Raw genomic sequence first — 14,608 nt, 5'->3', positions numbered from 1 at the left:
GTATGCCGAAAAGTTCCTATTTAGTTCTCATGTAGAAAGTCTAACATAAATTAACTAAGCATGAACCGGCTTCATTTCCGCTAATAGGTACAGAATATCTCTAAAAACACCATCCATTATTTCAAAATAGGACTTACTCATTTATTCGTAAAAGATTGTCACCTCTTTTCCCAACCGAAATAACCGTTTTTTGCCGGTAACTAGCATAAAATAATGTTAATACACAAAGAAAACACTAGTGTACCTTATTCTTTTCAGCCATCAAGTAGTTTTGGTCTATCCTGAGCCAGAGCAGTTCATTGGCCAAGTCTTCAGGCGTGATTTTGTTGGGCGGCGCCACTCCTTGAGGGTATTTCTTGCTGTTCACGCTCCAACTCTCGTCCGGAGACGACTCGTTGGCTTCAGATTGATTGACGCTATAATAAAGCAGTCAAAAATTGATGAGAAAATTTGACGCATATTTTATATGTAGTAGATCAGATGTCAGTGACGCGTTAAGCTAGGCGCCACAAAGCGCATGATTCGTTTCTATTGTTACACCTGCAGTTTGGCGGTGCACCGGAAGATTACTACCGCGTTCAAATATATTATGTTGATTCATTTATATTGTTATGTATTCGGGTTTACGACCTACGCTCATGCGTGGTTGCAGTTAGTTTGCAGTAATACTAAAATATTAACGCAATATTGAATTTTCGCGGTCAAATGGAGTATTGTGCCTTACCTTGTATTACTTTGTTTAAGCTCTGTGATATTGTGCGTTTTGGACACTCTCCGCTTGCCAAAAACTTGAGTGGCTGAAGTTTCTATCGTGAGGTTTTCCCGCTTTTTTTCCAAACTAAGACAGGATAGAAAATTTATTCCTATATTAATAATGCAGTTTAAAAATAAGATCAATCAGATAATATGCCATTACTGAACTATGAATACATAATACAATTTTTTTTCGCACGTTCCTTTATATTAACAAGGATACATGGATTGTCGTGACAAATTATAATGATAATTACCTCGCAATAGGCAATGATTGGGTCTGCCTTAGCTGTCTCGTTTTCTCCGCCTCCTCTTGTATGAGCATGTTTCTATAAGTGGAACAGACAAACGCGTCAGATAAAACAATCTACCTAAAGATACAATAATGACGTTGTTGTTGACGGACTATCAATACCGACTTGTAAAACTGCAGTATCCTAAAAGCTGCATTTAAACTAGTTTGCTAATGCCGTTCGGTATTAAAAACAAAAGTTCGGTTTTCTTTCTAATTTTAATCTTCAGAAAAACGATGAAACCGACGAGTCACGCGCGTGATTACCAGTTGTACTGTAGGTATTACTGATCATCTTAAAGTGTAGCGCTTTGGGGTGCTCCAAGAGTAAGAGTGATCTATGTACATTTGACATCAAGTTCCTAATTAGGTTTAGGTATTAGCAGGACTTGTGAAAAGGTCCACATGACACAATATAAATGAATTTACTTTATATTTGTGCTGTTTTAATCGCACAATTGCAAATCTACTTGTGACTAGAGAATAACATTTAAGATTCATCTGAATGTGGATCGAGATACTTACAATTGTAAATCAATAATATTCCTAATTTGTTCAATGCTTTGCCGGTTCTTGTACGTTTCCGCCTCGGACGCCGCGAGCGCTGCTTTACTGTCATGCTGTCAACACATGGATCACACCGTATTACATACAAATGGCATACACGGGTTCACATTTATATGAATTTTAAATATTAGTTAAAATTAGAGGGTGTGCTGAAATAGGAGAAATTAAAGTTATGTTAAAAAAAACTACTTTCAAACTGTTAGTAGCTAATTTGCTTGTCAAGCGATTAGCCGGAACCAAATAGAGCGAGGTTAATAAAAATACGTAGCATTGAGGCGTACGTAGCGTGCGTTGCGTTGAGGCAATATTGCATGTTTTAAAATGTTTAAAATATCTCCATAAAAAGTCCCTATCAAGGTAGGTCTTTCAGTCTCATATTACCGAACCCCATCAGCTTACATTATTATTCATTGCTGGAAGTAGGTCTCTCCGTAAGCTTGCTGCGAATATGTCAGTTTCATGTGTATTGTTGTTAGATTAACGTTGGTTTTAGAAGGCTTTGGGTGTTTATTACTTAATAGTATTTTTACAAGTTATATTGCATGTGTGCGGTAGAGAGGCGGTTAGTCAAAGAGGCGATTGTTAATCTGACATTTATATTATAGCAAATCATTGAATGAACGATCGTTTACCAGATCTAATCACGTTATGAATGAATTATTGTTTAAATTACGGCGACTTTGCAGCAGTCGTGGTCACGAGTAGACTTAGGTATCGGGTATCAAGTTCGTACAGCCGCACGCGTTTTTCGAACTACCTGCACTCCATTTTGATTTTGTACCGGCACCCTATCACCTATTCGTTCAGTTAAGATCCGACTAATCACTAAACACTTAAACACATCAAGCTTCGTGTGCATTCCAATCAACAAAACATTATTATTCTGGCTGTCACACACCTCGTTTCTATTCCTAGGGGATGGAAGCCTCCGCCGGAGCGCAGGTAAGGTTTTCCTGAGGAGGTACCCTCGGGAGGCGGCTTGGAAGGCCACGACGGAGTCTCTCAGCCGCAGGTACCAGCGCCGCACTCGGCTTCCACGGAAGAAGGCTTGCACCTTCGTCGCGGCTTCGTGGCGCGCCACTAGCCATTGCCTTTGGGAAACAAAACATGGTATGGTGATGCCAATAACTAAAACAATATGACTTTTACAAACCTGTGTTTAACAAATAAATGACATTTTGATTTTGGAATCAAATAAAAAATATGACTCATTACCGGTGATTTTTGACAGTGTTTTTAACCCAAAAAAACAGTCTCAATTAGTTTAGAAAGAAAGGCTCGGGAAATGCGAAAAATTAACTGCTCGACAACAAACATTCAATGAGGGAGCGGCTGTTTTGTATTTATCTGTGTTTATAGATAAATATACTACATTTCATGATTGTTTGTTAGTGTCCGACCGAAATAAAATTTCCAGCCGAAACTGAAACCGAACCTTGTGGATAGTAAAACACATGTTAAATTTACACAAATAAAAATGAATCGCCGAAATGTATGCACAGTAACCAGCATTAATATCTGACACTACAAAGCGTGCATAATTATCTGATACTAATGCAGGTGACTGTACGCGCGTATCTTCGGAACGGTGGCAACAAATTGGATATTTATTTTTTGTTGTGTTCGTTATTGTTAGGAAAAGGTTTGTATTAAACAAAAATGGAACGGGGCGAAACCGTGGGCAACGGCTAGTAAATAATATAGTACAGCTTTAGCGTACCTGCAGAAACCTGTATGAGCAGACTGGCGCGACGCAGCGCAAGGAAGCGGCGGCGCTCGAGTACGGCGCGGAACCAGCGCTGGATCGTGATGATGGACGCCATGATCTGCTGGTGCAGCCGGTACTCCAGCTTCGTCTGCTCGCTCTCGCGCATGAAGATCTTCGTGCCGCCTGATATCGACAACTTTTTAACTCTAAGGGGCTGTTTTACCACCCATTGATTAATTTTATTTGACGGATAAATGTGATGCCGTCTCGTCTATTAGAAACAAAACAAACAGAGACGGCATCACATTTATCTGTCAAATAAATTTAATCAATGGATGGCAACAGGGGGGAAGGTGTGCTAAATAAAAGCGGATACAGTTCTGTGGCAGAGTGTAATGATCAGAGTCCAGAATTTTCGTAGCACTTTTGAATTTTCATAGTGAGATCTCGTTTGTCGACTTCCAATATCCCACTAATATTATAGTGGGATATTGGAAGTGTGTGATGTGTATATGTTGTGTGTGTGTAAGTATGTGTGTGTATGTTTGTTACTCCTTCACGCTAAAACGGCTGGACGCGGTGGACTCGGGTGATTATAACAGTTTATACCAAGACAAAAAAACTTTACCCACATAATTGCGATTGGCATGATCAACAAGTAGACCGCAGGCCTTATTGTCTAACACGCTTGGAATCACAACCGTTCTATCAAACGGTATAAGACTATGGTAGAAAGAGATGGTGAATGGGATCGCGAACGTCAGCACGTTAAACAATACGGCCTCTGGATATATCAATTTTCTTAAGATTGTTACGATTGATTTGATTGTTCCAGTACAAATTCTTTACCTAGTTGATAATTATCCCTGTCCAAGTTCAGCGTTGCCAAGAAATGGCGGACGTCATTCTGCGAGCTCAGCAGCCCCTTGGGCAGCAGTATCCGGTAGAGCTGTATGAACTCCTCGTACGTGAGCCGCACGTTGTAGCCGGCCTGCCGGATCCGGACCGTTTCGAGCATGCCCGTGTACCGGAGCTGGCGCTGCACGGTTTCCTCATCGAAGACGTTTGGTACTTTGTCGCTGTTAGATTTTATGCATCTGCGAGGGTAAAGAAATAGAAATGTTGTATTTGTTATGATAGAGCCAAATTAAAAAAAAACAGCATAACAATAGTTGGGTACTTTCCTGGGTAAAAAAAGATTTGAAAAAAAATATATATATTTTGAAAAAATTACGTGGTCAAAAGGTGTGCGCAGATTTAAGGCTATTTTGCCGCCACACAGGACGGCGGCGTTCTGTTTCGAGGCAGTTTTCAGGTTTGCATCTAAGTGCTGGAATGATATCCCCCTGCCATCCTAGGAGTGACTAGCAGGTACAGCTTTGGGCGAAAGCTTAAGAGTCCGCAGCAAGTAGCGCTCAACTCCGCGTTGAGATCACGCGCTAACGCTTTAAAATGTTGTTGTTTCACCTAGAGTAAGACAGGGCGCTAGAAAGAAAGCAAGAGCGCGCTAGCGGAAGGCGGAGCTAGAGACATGTCACAGTAACAATATTGCAGTAAAATATCTTCATACAATGGTGAAATTATTGCAGTATCTAAGTAGAATATAACAGTAGAACATCTCCAGACCAAGATTATAATATATACAGCGCGGGAGGGCAGCTACCGGCTAGGATATTATTTGGCGTTCCAAAAAACGTAAATGTACATTACACTACACATTACGCTGTAAAACTTTTTTACTGCCCATGGTGAGTACACAATTTTACGTCTTCACCTTGCCAGAAAGTGGGTTTTACCATACGCATAGCGGGCGGTAAAACTCACATTATGGCCAGGTGTGGCGTAATAGTACATTATGTCTTAAGGGCGGTTAATAAGAAATTACGAACGAGAGTATTAGAAGCTCAAAGTCAAAGACTGAGGACTAGGTCGATGTTCATAATTATAGTACCGCCCGTGCGACTTACAATGTTTTCATCACATTTGCGAGTAAAATTGTATATGTGTAAAAGAAAAATATTATTGTTACAAAAATTGCCGATACCGCTGGTGCAGTTCTTGGCAGCGCCAGCTACCAGCCGCCCTCCGCCTCCCGCAGCATGTGCCTGACATGCGTGCACGAGGTCCTCCTGCTAGTCGTGCAGAACCTGCGCGCGCAGCAGTATTAGTACGCGCAACAACTCATAACGCCAAAAAAAGGCCCTTAGGTTTTATTAAGGACTGCAACCAAGTTAGCCTGCAGCTTACGACACTGTTTACGAGCAAGTGTGATGAAATAGTATATTGTACAACAAAAGCATAAAACGAGCAATTTACCCGAGACGTTCATATAGCCACCCGAGCCACGGCGAGGGTGGATAGAAACGTCGAGGGGAAAATGGGCTCAATGCTAGAGTTTTACACTCTGCTTTTCACTTCGCTTGCGAAGAAATGAAATAGCAATAGTAAAAATAAATGTTCACTTATTTTGTACCTTTTATTTTTCATGCTTTACTATATTAGTTTTATTGATTTATTTTCATCGATTTGATTGATTTTTAGGTGTAAAAAAATAAAAAAATATGTAGAAACTCTTTTGTTTGTGGTTTCACACCTTGATTGCCTTGACCTTAGACGAAGATTCTACTTTATGCACTAGAGCATAAAAAGTTATTGTATGTTGCCTAGATGCAGCATGAACACGCACTTTACGAGCATGAGAAGTGAAATAGTCGATTGTACAACAAGAGCATAAAACGAGCCATTTTACGACGTTTACGATTTTAAGACGTTCGTTCCGGTACGGCGAGGGTGGATAGACACGTCGAGGGAAAAATGGGTTTAATGCTCGAGTTTTACACTGCTTTTTACTTCGATTAATTCGAGGAAATAGCAACAGTGGAAACAATGGTTCACTTACTATGTTTCTTTTATTTTTCATGAATTACTATATACATAATTCTATTTTTTTATTTTATTGATTTATTTGATTGATTTGGTTAATTTTTAGTTTTATATAAATAAATAAAAAAGTTAAAAACTTTCTGTTTGTGGCTGGTTGACACCTGATTAGCTTGGTCTTAGACAAAGATTTTATTTTATGCACTAGAGCATAAAAAGTCATTTTATGTCGCTTAATCTCAGCATAAAAACGAACTTTACGAGCATGAGAAGTGAAAAGTATAATATCTATAGACTACAACATCAACTTGATTGGACACATTGAAGATTGGGTGTATTGAATAAAATAAAAAAAGTCATACAATATTGTGTTTTATTTTTTAATACATACAAGTATGAAAATTCGCTTATTTTTAAGAACTCTCTCGTATCGGTAACTTTCTAGGTAGACGCGGATCTATAATTTCAGGTAGTATGCATTCCATGTAAAATTTTCTCAATTTATTTAATATGCTCTCCCAGAATCCTGTATCCTTTTCGATTTTTTCGAATAATATGCCTTTTGGAGTCCACACCACGAAGATACAGTATCTTTTTTTTGTAATATTTAACTGACCTTGTACTTGATAAAAGTAGTTGTGATTTTGCTTCAGTTTTATTTTCTGAGGATCACTTTCGTCCAACACACAGAAAGTAATTTTTTTCTTTAAAATAGCTTCTGTTGGCGTCATATTTGCCGCCGAAGCTGGGCATTTGATCTCCACAATTGTTTCTTCGTCTATGACTCCGTCGGGACTCGCGCCTAAATACTGGTGTTCCTCGAGGATGTATAACCCACAAGGTGATACTTGCACTCCTAGTGCAGCTTCAGTCTCTTTTAAAGCGATGGGCTCATTCTCATTGCCGTATCTAGTAGCATCGCTACCTTTAAAATTGCTATATAAGAGTGTTTTTATAATATTTTTACACGACGTGGCAGCTCTTCTCTTACATATTTGACCAAACACTGACGCAGTAAGGCGTATTTTTCGTTGTTTGATCCATTCAGGGTTCGTTGCCTGCCCAACGGTATCTTTTGGATATTTTCAAGTTCTATTTTACTTTTTGAAAAGTCTGCTAAGAGTGCTTGTTTTCTTTTTTCGTAGTGCTCAACTTCCATATCTGGTTCTTTTTCGATATCACCGTAATGTTCATCGGGTCCTGCGATACGTTTTCTTCGTTTTGATTTTTTGTCTTGGCTTGATTTTCTTTTCGCCTTTTCTGCCTGCCTCTTCTCATACTTCTGCGTGTAAGTCCCCAGTTCTTCATTTTTTGTTAATACTTTACTCATGGTTGCTACAAGACTCCCGGTGTTCTTTTTGTAGCAGCTGCGTAGCAACGGGACTCATAAGATCCACGAAGGGAGTAATTTATTCGTTTGCCTCCTATAAATTTTGCGATTAGTGCATTAAACTGCTCAACAATATTGTTTGTTTGCCCCATAAGGAGACTTTCGGCATTGTTTAAAATAGGACTTATAGCGGTGTATATGTCATACCACAAGCCACAATCTTTCATTTGGCCTATGAAGTTTTCTTCGCCTGGTTTCGGGCCATTACAAAAATATGTTTTGCAGTTGGCATGCTCACCAAAAACGTGGCAAGGCCCGTTTCGTAGGTCTTTTTTTTAATTCATTTACTTTCTCAGTAAAAGTTTTCCCTTCCATTTTCGAAGAAAAGTCTATTGCTCCTTTAATTGCCTTTCGTAGTCGCAATATGTTATCATTTAGGCATTTCCTCATGATAATAGGGACAGGTCCTTGTTTATTTTCAGTTTTTTTGTCAAATTTCTCAATTTAGTGCAATAATTTCGTAATAAATGATTACTGCATTCTATTTTGTGTATAGCAGTGGAGTGGCCATATGGCAATGCTTCGTTTAAAGCACTCATGACACTGCTATCGCCATCACCAATAAGTTTGGTGTATTTCAAGCCATGCATATTTATGCTGCATTTAAAACCTTCTACTACACCGTCGGCTTCCATTGCTGTGGAGCTACCAGACCAGTTTTTAAAACATTTATGTTTCTTGACCTCAATCTTTTTATTACTTGCAACAGCGCATACAGAGCAATAAGAATTCCGTATTCCTAAAAAGAGAACTTTTTAGTTTCATACCCAATAATGCACGCTACCCCGGATAATGAATTATAATTGCTGGTACGATATGATCTTTTTCCCCACGATGCGTCCGCTACTACTGTGATGTAGGAACGCCATCAGCGTCTACGTTTCCTTTTTCAATTGCCATTTGTTTTTCTTCGAGTCCTGCCTCAAACATGCTCTTCAAAGAGATATCTTTTAAAACATCCCCAAGCAACAAATTCTCTTTCCCAAATGTTTTCTCCGCTATACATGGCATATCTAAATGAGCGCAAAGCTCATCTAATTGGGAAAAGCCACTACCCGAACATACGACTGCTTGAACAACATTTTTATTAATTTTAGACTCTAGTTTTTCATTATTAAATGCTTCTTTTTTGCCACACATTTTGCATTTGAAAAGAAAAGTTGACTGGAATCCGATTCTCGACTCCTTCACAAAATCCATATCTTTAAAGCTGCAATTAAATGGACTATGATCCACAGCCTTCATTTGTTCAAATAAATATTGAACATTGAAAATTCGTCGACCTGTCATTTTACGTACGACTTCCTCATTGCTATCATGATCAAGTTCAATTTGTAATGATGGTGTCGAGGACGGAGTACTCGGACTCAAATTTCTGAAAGGAAAAAAAAAGTTACGTTATATTTATACCATGCAAGGTTAAATCAGAGTATACGGTGAAATAAAAATATTTGATACTGCATTATGAGGCGTACACTACTACAGAAAACTTCTAACGCCGGTGACGCTATGCAAAAAATACGTTTCGATTTTCGGTGCCATATTGTGCGCGCGACTACATTTTTAATACAAGCTTTTTGCTGACTGTACTTGCATTTTCATCCAAACTACTTTTCCGTACCAAATGTGGAAGAAGTGGGTCAAATTCAACTCGCAAGATTTTACCTGCACATACATTCATAGGTACATACATTGCAACTATTGCAAGGTAAAAGCTTGTAAAAATAATATAAAAACACCAACCTGCTAAAATTTTGAAATTGAGGCGGAGGATCGGTATTGTTATCACTATCAGACTGCTCACTGGCATGCTCTCCGGTGCCAAGCGTACTGCACATGTAAAAAATACATACATAGTGAAATGACGTCAGTCGCCATTAGTCAAAGTAATAACAGAGACTACCAGAGGTAATACTTCGTTCGTAATACCTTACTTATCGCCCTTAATGAACAATGGGATATTATAGTGCTATGACCTGTATAAGTGAAATAACAGAAGTGCGGTGTACATCGATCAAGATAATAAACTGAAATCATCTTTAATAGCCGTGTCAATATAGGTACGAGTAGGTACTAGTCTCAGTGCAGTTGCAGTCAAGAGCGAAAATAAAACTACAAGTGAAAAACGTAAGTAGCTGTGAAATAAGTTTTTGGTAAAAAAAAAAATCTGTTCAAGCTTTTTTTTTTGCTGACTGTACTTTTTGTCGACTTTACTAGCATTGTTACCTATTAAACTACATCATACGAAATTTCAAGTCGATGCCATTAACCGTTGAAGAATTCCGTCCTGCGGAGACGATCCTGGCCGGACTACCAGGATGTCAGCTACCAGATTGTATTGTCACGCAATTCACATAAGTATACCAAATTTCAAGTCAATTCGACCACTGAAACTGAGTCAAATTCAACTCGCAGGATTTGAGCCTCACATACATACATACGAGTACATAGGTACATACATTGCAAGTTAAATAAAAGATTGTAAACTAGTAAAAATAATAATAAAAACACTAACCTGCTTAAATTTAGAGGTTGAGGTGGAGGATCGGTATTGTTATCACTATCAGACTGCTCACTGGCATGCTCTCCGGTGCCAAGCGTACTGCACATGTGAAAAATACATACATGGTGAAATGACGTCAGTCGCCATTAGTCAAAGTAATAACAGAGACTACCAGAGGTAATACTTCGTTCGTAATACCTTACTTACCGCCCTAATACACAATGTGCTATTACAGTGCTATGACCTGTATAAGTGAAATAACAAGTTTGTGTGGTGTACCTACGTCGTACAAAAATAATAAATAAAGGTACGAGTACGAAAATTCATTTTTAATACAAGCTTTTTTGCTGACTGTACTTTTTGTCGACTTTACTAGCATTGTTACCCAAACTACATTTATTTTGTACCTATACCAAAAACAAGTCGATAACATTGTAACAGTTGAAGAGTTCCGTCCTTCGGAGACGATTCTGGCCGGACTACCAGGATGTCAGCTACCAGATTATTGTATTGTCACGCAATTTACATAATTATGCAAAATTTCAAGTCAATCCGACTGCTAGAAGTTGGTCGAATGCAAGATTTGATTACAGACAAATATCGGGACAGGTGAAACTAAATAAAAGCTTGTAATAGAGGACAAGGAAGAAAAATCTTACGCTACTGTCCTAGTTATAACTTACCTATTAGGATTAATGTTTTCTTTTTTATGACGAGCCGGTCCTTTTTTTTTCCTACGAGCCGATAACCATAATCTTGTCTTCGATGATCTTTTCACTTCTGGAAACAAGAACATTAATAATTATTTTTTATGGGAGCGCCATAGTTCGCATAGGTACTCTTTTCTCTTTTCTAGTAAAACCATAATTATTTTTTGTCCAAATCATCGTTTGTCAGTATGCGAGCCGATATATGGACCCATTTTTTATAAGTACTTGGTAATATTGACTAAAATGCATCTAGGTAGGTACTTACCCTGTTTATCCATTTTTGTAACATAAAAATGCAAAGTCCATATAAGAAAGCCAAGGTCGTCGAACAGTATGTGCACACACACCACCAGTATCACCAAGAAATATCAAATCCGTTATCAGTCCAAGTCGTAAGTAGTTAGATCGCGTTTATGATACGAAGAGAATTCACCAAAATAATATTACGTAACTCTCGCGCACAGCTGACGAGTCACTACTAACGAGCGACGCACGCACACGCAGGGCCAGCGTAAACCAAGGACAAAGGGCGGCGCGTACCGCCCTCCCCCGTACCGTTCCCCCGCGCTAGAGTGATTCGCTGCAGATTCGCATAAAAAATGTATAGTTTTTTTACTGATTTTCGTAGTTTCGTTCTCATTTGAAAACCACAAAATCATTTCGGAAAAATGCTTTTTCTTATGAAACTACATAGTTTAGTCGATGCCGGAAATAGGTTTTGACTTCAATCTGAACTATATTTTGGCCGTAGTATTTAACCGAACTGCACAGGGTTTTTGGCTCTTAAAATGCAAAACTTGTACTCGTTCTATTTTCTTTGTAATACCATTTCAAGAGTCATAAACTAATTTCAGGCCTAGATATGCCTTATCTCATTGTATTTACAAAAAATCATGATGATGCTACTTGTTATTTTAAAATAAGGACGTAACTACGATTTGTATGGAGAATCAAGCTTGCTGCGGACTCTTATAGTAGATTGTACAACAAAGAGCATAAAAAGAGTTATTTTACCCGAGGCGTTTCATATAGCCACCCAGCCGGTACGGCTAGAGTTTTACACTCTGCTTTTCACTTCGATGGCGAGGAAATGAAGTAGCAACAGTGGAAACAATGATTCACTTTCTATGTAACATTTATTTTTTATGCATTATTATAATAATTCCATTATTTTAATTTTACTGATTTATTATGATTGATTTGATTAATTTTAGTTTTATATAAATTAAAAAATATTTTAAAACTTGGTCTTGAGTTGGTAAATTAGACGAAGATTTTATTTTATGCACTAGAGCATAAAAAATAATTTGATGTCGCCTAGATACAGCATAAACACGAACTTTACGAGCATGAGAAGTGAAAAGGCTATTTGTGATTATTTCAGAAGTCCTAATTCCTCTCCTTTCCAGCACTATTTCACAAAGCAATTTTTTTTTCGGTTATTTTTTAAATTATTTTTTTCGTTTAAGCCCGCGCGTAAGGATGTATACTTGGCAAGTGTGTACCCTGTATTACGTACTAACTTAATATAAAAAAGTCACAATATAAATATGTTTCGTAGTTTATGAATTGATGTAGTTTTATACGTATAGTTAATAGTGTGTAGTATTATTTTTTATAAGCGGTCAGAGGTTCACCGGCTGTGCTGGCTGAAAAATCATCGCTGGGGCGTTCTTAACGTCTCAGCATTATGCTGAGCCAGTGTCCGATTTACATCAGCAATGACACATTGATCTTACTACCTATCTATGCTGTCGCACTTAATAATATTGTTGTGTCTTGTGTAGTGTTGTCTATTGCTGTGTTGTGAATAAATGTATTTCGTTCTTTCTTTATTATTCTATTTAGTGCTGTTTCACCACCATTGATTAATTTTATTTTACGGATAAATGTGATGCGTCTCCGTCTATTCGAAAACAAAACAAACAGAGAGGGCATCACATTCATCCGTCAAATAAATTTAATCGACGGATGGTGAAACTAGAGGGTTAGTCCGTCAGTTAAAATGTCAAAGCTGAAGCGCGTCAAAGTTCGTGACGTCACGCGTAACTTTAACTGGCTATACATACATTCATCACTTTTATTTCTGCACGTGGTGGTACTGATGAAACCAAATAAATATTTCTTCTTTCTTTCTTATTTAATTGATGAAGTTATTATTGACAAAAGAAAATAAGAGCCCAATATTTTTGATAGTCAAACTGACGGACTAAACGAACAGTATTTTTAACCCGACTGCAAGGAGTGGTATCGTTTTTCGCGCGTATCTTGTATGTAAGTATGTAATATTTCTTTATTACCGCATATCTCTCAAACGCTGGACGGATTTAGACAATTAAGGTATCATTAGAATTGTCCCGATAACCCAAGTGTCCTTAGATAGGTGACGTTAAAAAATAAAACATGGCTGTTGTGAGATTCAAATATTGGGGGACAACAAAAAAAAAATTTTTTTACCCAGTATGTTACCCATTTATAACTGATGAAGGCTGATATTTTCAAATTCAATGATCAAGTTATTTTAATTCAAAAGTACCGGACAGATGTAGACTAAGACCCTGTTTCACCAACTTGTCGGCTTACTTTAAGTGTCAAAAAAAAGTAATGCCGTCTTCGTTTATCCGGACAAAACAAACAGAGACGGCAGCACTGATATCCGTCACTTAAAGTTAGTCGACAAGTGGTATCCTATAATATCATATTTACGTAATAAAATCGCATTTTTTTTGTTACTATACGTTTTCTCGCGTGCAGGCTTACCTTATAAGAACGGGTTAGCTGGTTGAGAGTCTCCATAAGCGCAGCGAGGGAGTGCTGGAAAACTGCGCCGCCACGGTAAGCGGCTGCTTCCTCTTGCCAGCCGGGCGCGGCAGTCCGCCCCGCCAGCGTCTTCACACTCTGCAAATTCTTCAGGCCTTTCTTCGCACGCTCCGCGGCCTAAACGACTTGTACTTCCTGCGCGCAACCACACTATTGAACTAGTGAAGTGGAGTCGTGCATGCTTGGTGAGTTACTTGTGCCCGAACAAGCTTTTGCACATTTATTTTCATGAGGATACGACGCGTTTCGAAAGCGTTCAACTGGTAAAGCTAAAAGTAAAATATGTTGATTCCCGTACTGCAATCCGTTTGACTGCTATGCAGGGAAACGGACTTTACTGACAGGTAAGCATTAGCATGAAGAACAGCTTTCTGGCGTTTTTTTGAAGAACCTTAATTGTGATTGTAATACGCTTTGGAAACGCACGTATTCTACTCATGACTCCCAATTTATACAAGGATTTATCAATGACCAACAGTTACCCTGGATACAAAACGAGTTATTACATGGAACACAAAATGCATGGAAAATTAAAACCCATAGCCAACACCGGAAAACAGAACAAGTCTAGATCCCCAACCAATAGTTGCGAATTCATCAAACAAAAATCTTTGAACTGAGATTGATTGCAAATAACCAACCTATTGAACTGCAAAAATAAATTTATGTAATAAAATGTATACTTTTACATGCAGATTTAAATTAAACGAATGAAAAACAAATTGTTATATTTGAACTCGATATTGAACAAAATATAGGAAATAAGCTGGAAGACGGATACTACGCATCAGAGCATTGTTTGATGATCGCTGAAGTGCGAGGCAGACAGAGAGCATGTCAATACAAAATCGGTCGTAGCATCGCACGTACATAAACAATCTGCTGGCCCGTTGCATAACGTCGGTGTCGTCAAACGTTCTCTCGTCTCGCTCCCGCTCGACTCTTCGCGTGCGAGTCTCGGCGATTCTGTAATTTTTTGTCCCTT

General features: G+C 38.4%; 1 protein-coding gene across 1 annotated transcript in view; it reads right to left on the bottom strand.

Moving 5' to 3' along the window:
• Window positions 1–235: 235 nt before the first annotated feature.
• LOC141439976 (unconventional myosin-IXb-like) overlaps window positions 236–14,608 on the bottom strand; it is a 33,263-nt gene continuing 18,890 nt past the window's right edge. Inside the window, exons 13-19 of the mRNA XM_074104437.1 lie at window positions 4,170–4,417; window positions 3,333–3,503; window positions 2,511–2,740; window positions 1,571–1,665; window positions 1,011–1,082; window positions 725–838; window positions 236–416 (exon numbers count right to left, since the gene is read on the bottom strand). Coding sequence (XP_073960538.1) covers window positions 236–416; window positions 725–838; window positions 1,011–1,082; window positions 1,571–1,665; window positions 2,511–2,740; window positions 3,333–3,503; window positions 4,170–4,417 — 1,111 coding nt within the window. The remainder of the gene's footprint in view (window positions 417–724; window positions 839–1,010; window positions 1,083–1,570; window positions 1,666–2,510; window positions 2,741–3,332; window positions 3,504–4,169; window positions 4,418–14,608) is intronic.

The sequence above is a fragment of the Choristoneura fumiferana genome, chromosome 21 (genome assembly GCF_025370935.1).
Source record: "Choristoneura fumiferana chromosome 21, NRCan_CFum_1, whole genome shotgun sequence".
Lineage (NCBI taxonomy): Eukaryota > Metazoa > Arthropoda > Insecta > Lepidoptera > Tortricidae > Choristoneura > Choristoneura fumiferana.
The sequence above is the reverse complement of the archived record's forward strand: the minus strand, read 5'-3'. Positions and strand labels throughout refer to the sequence as shown.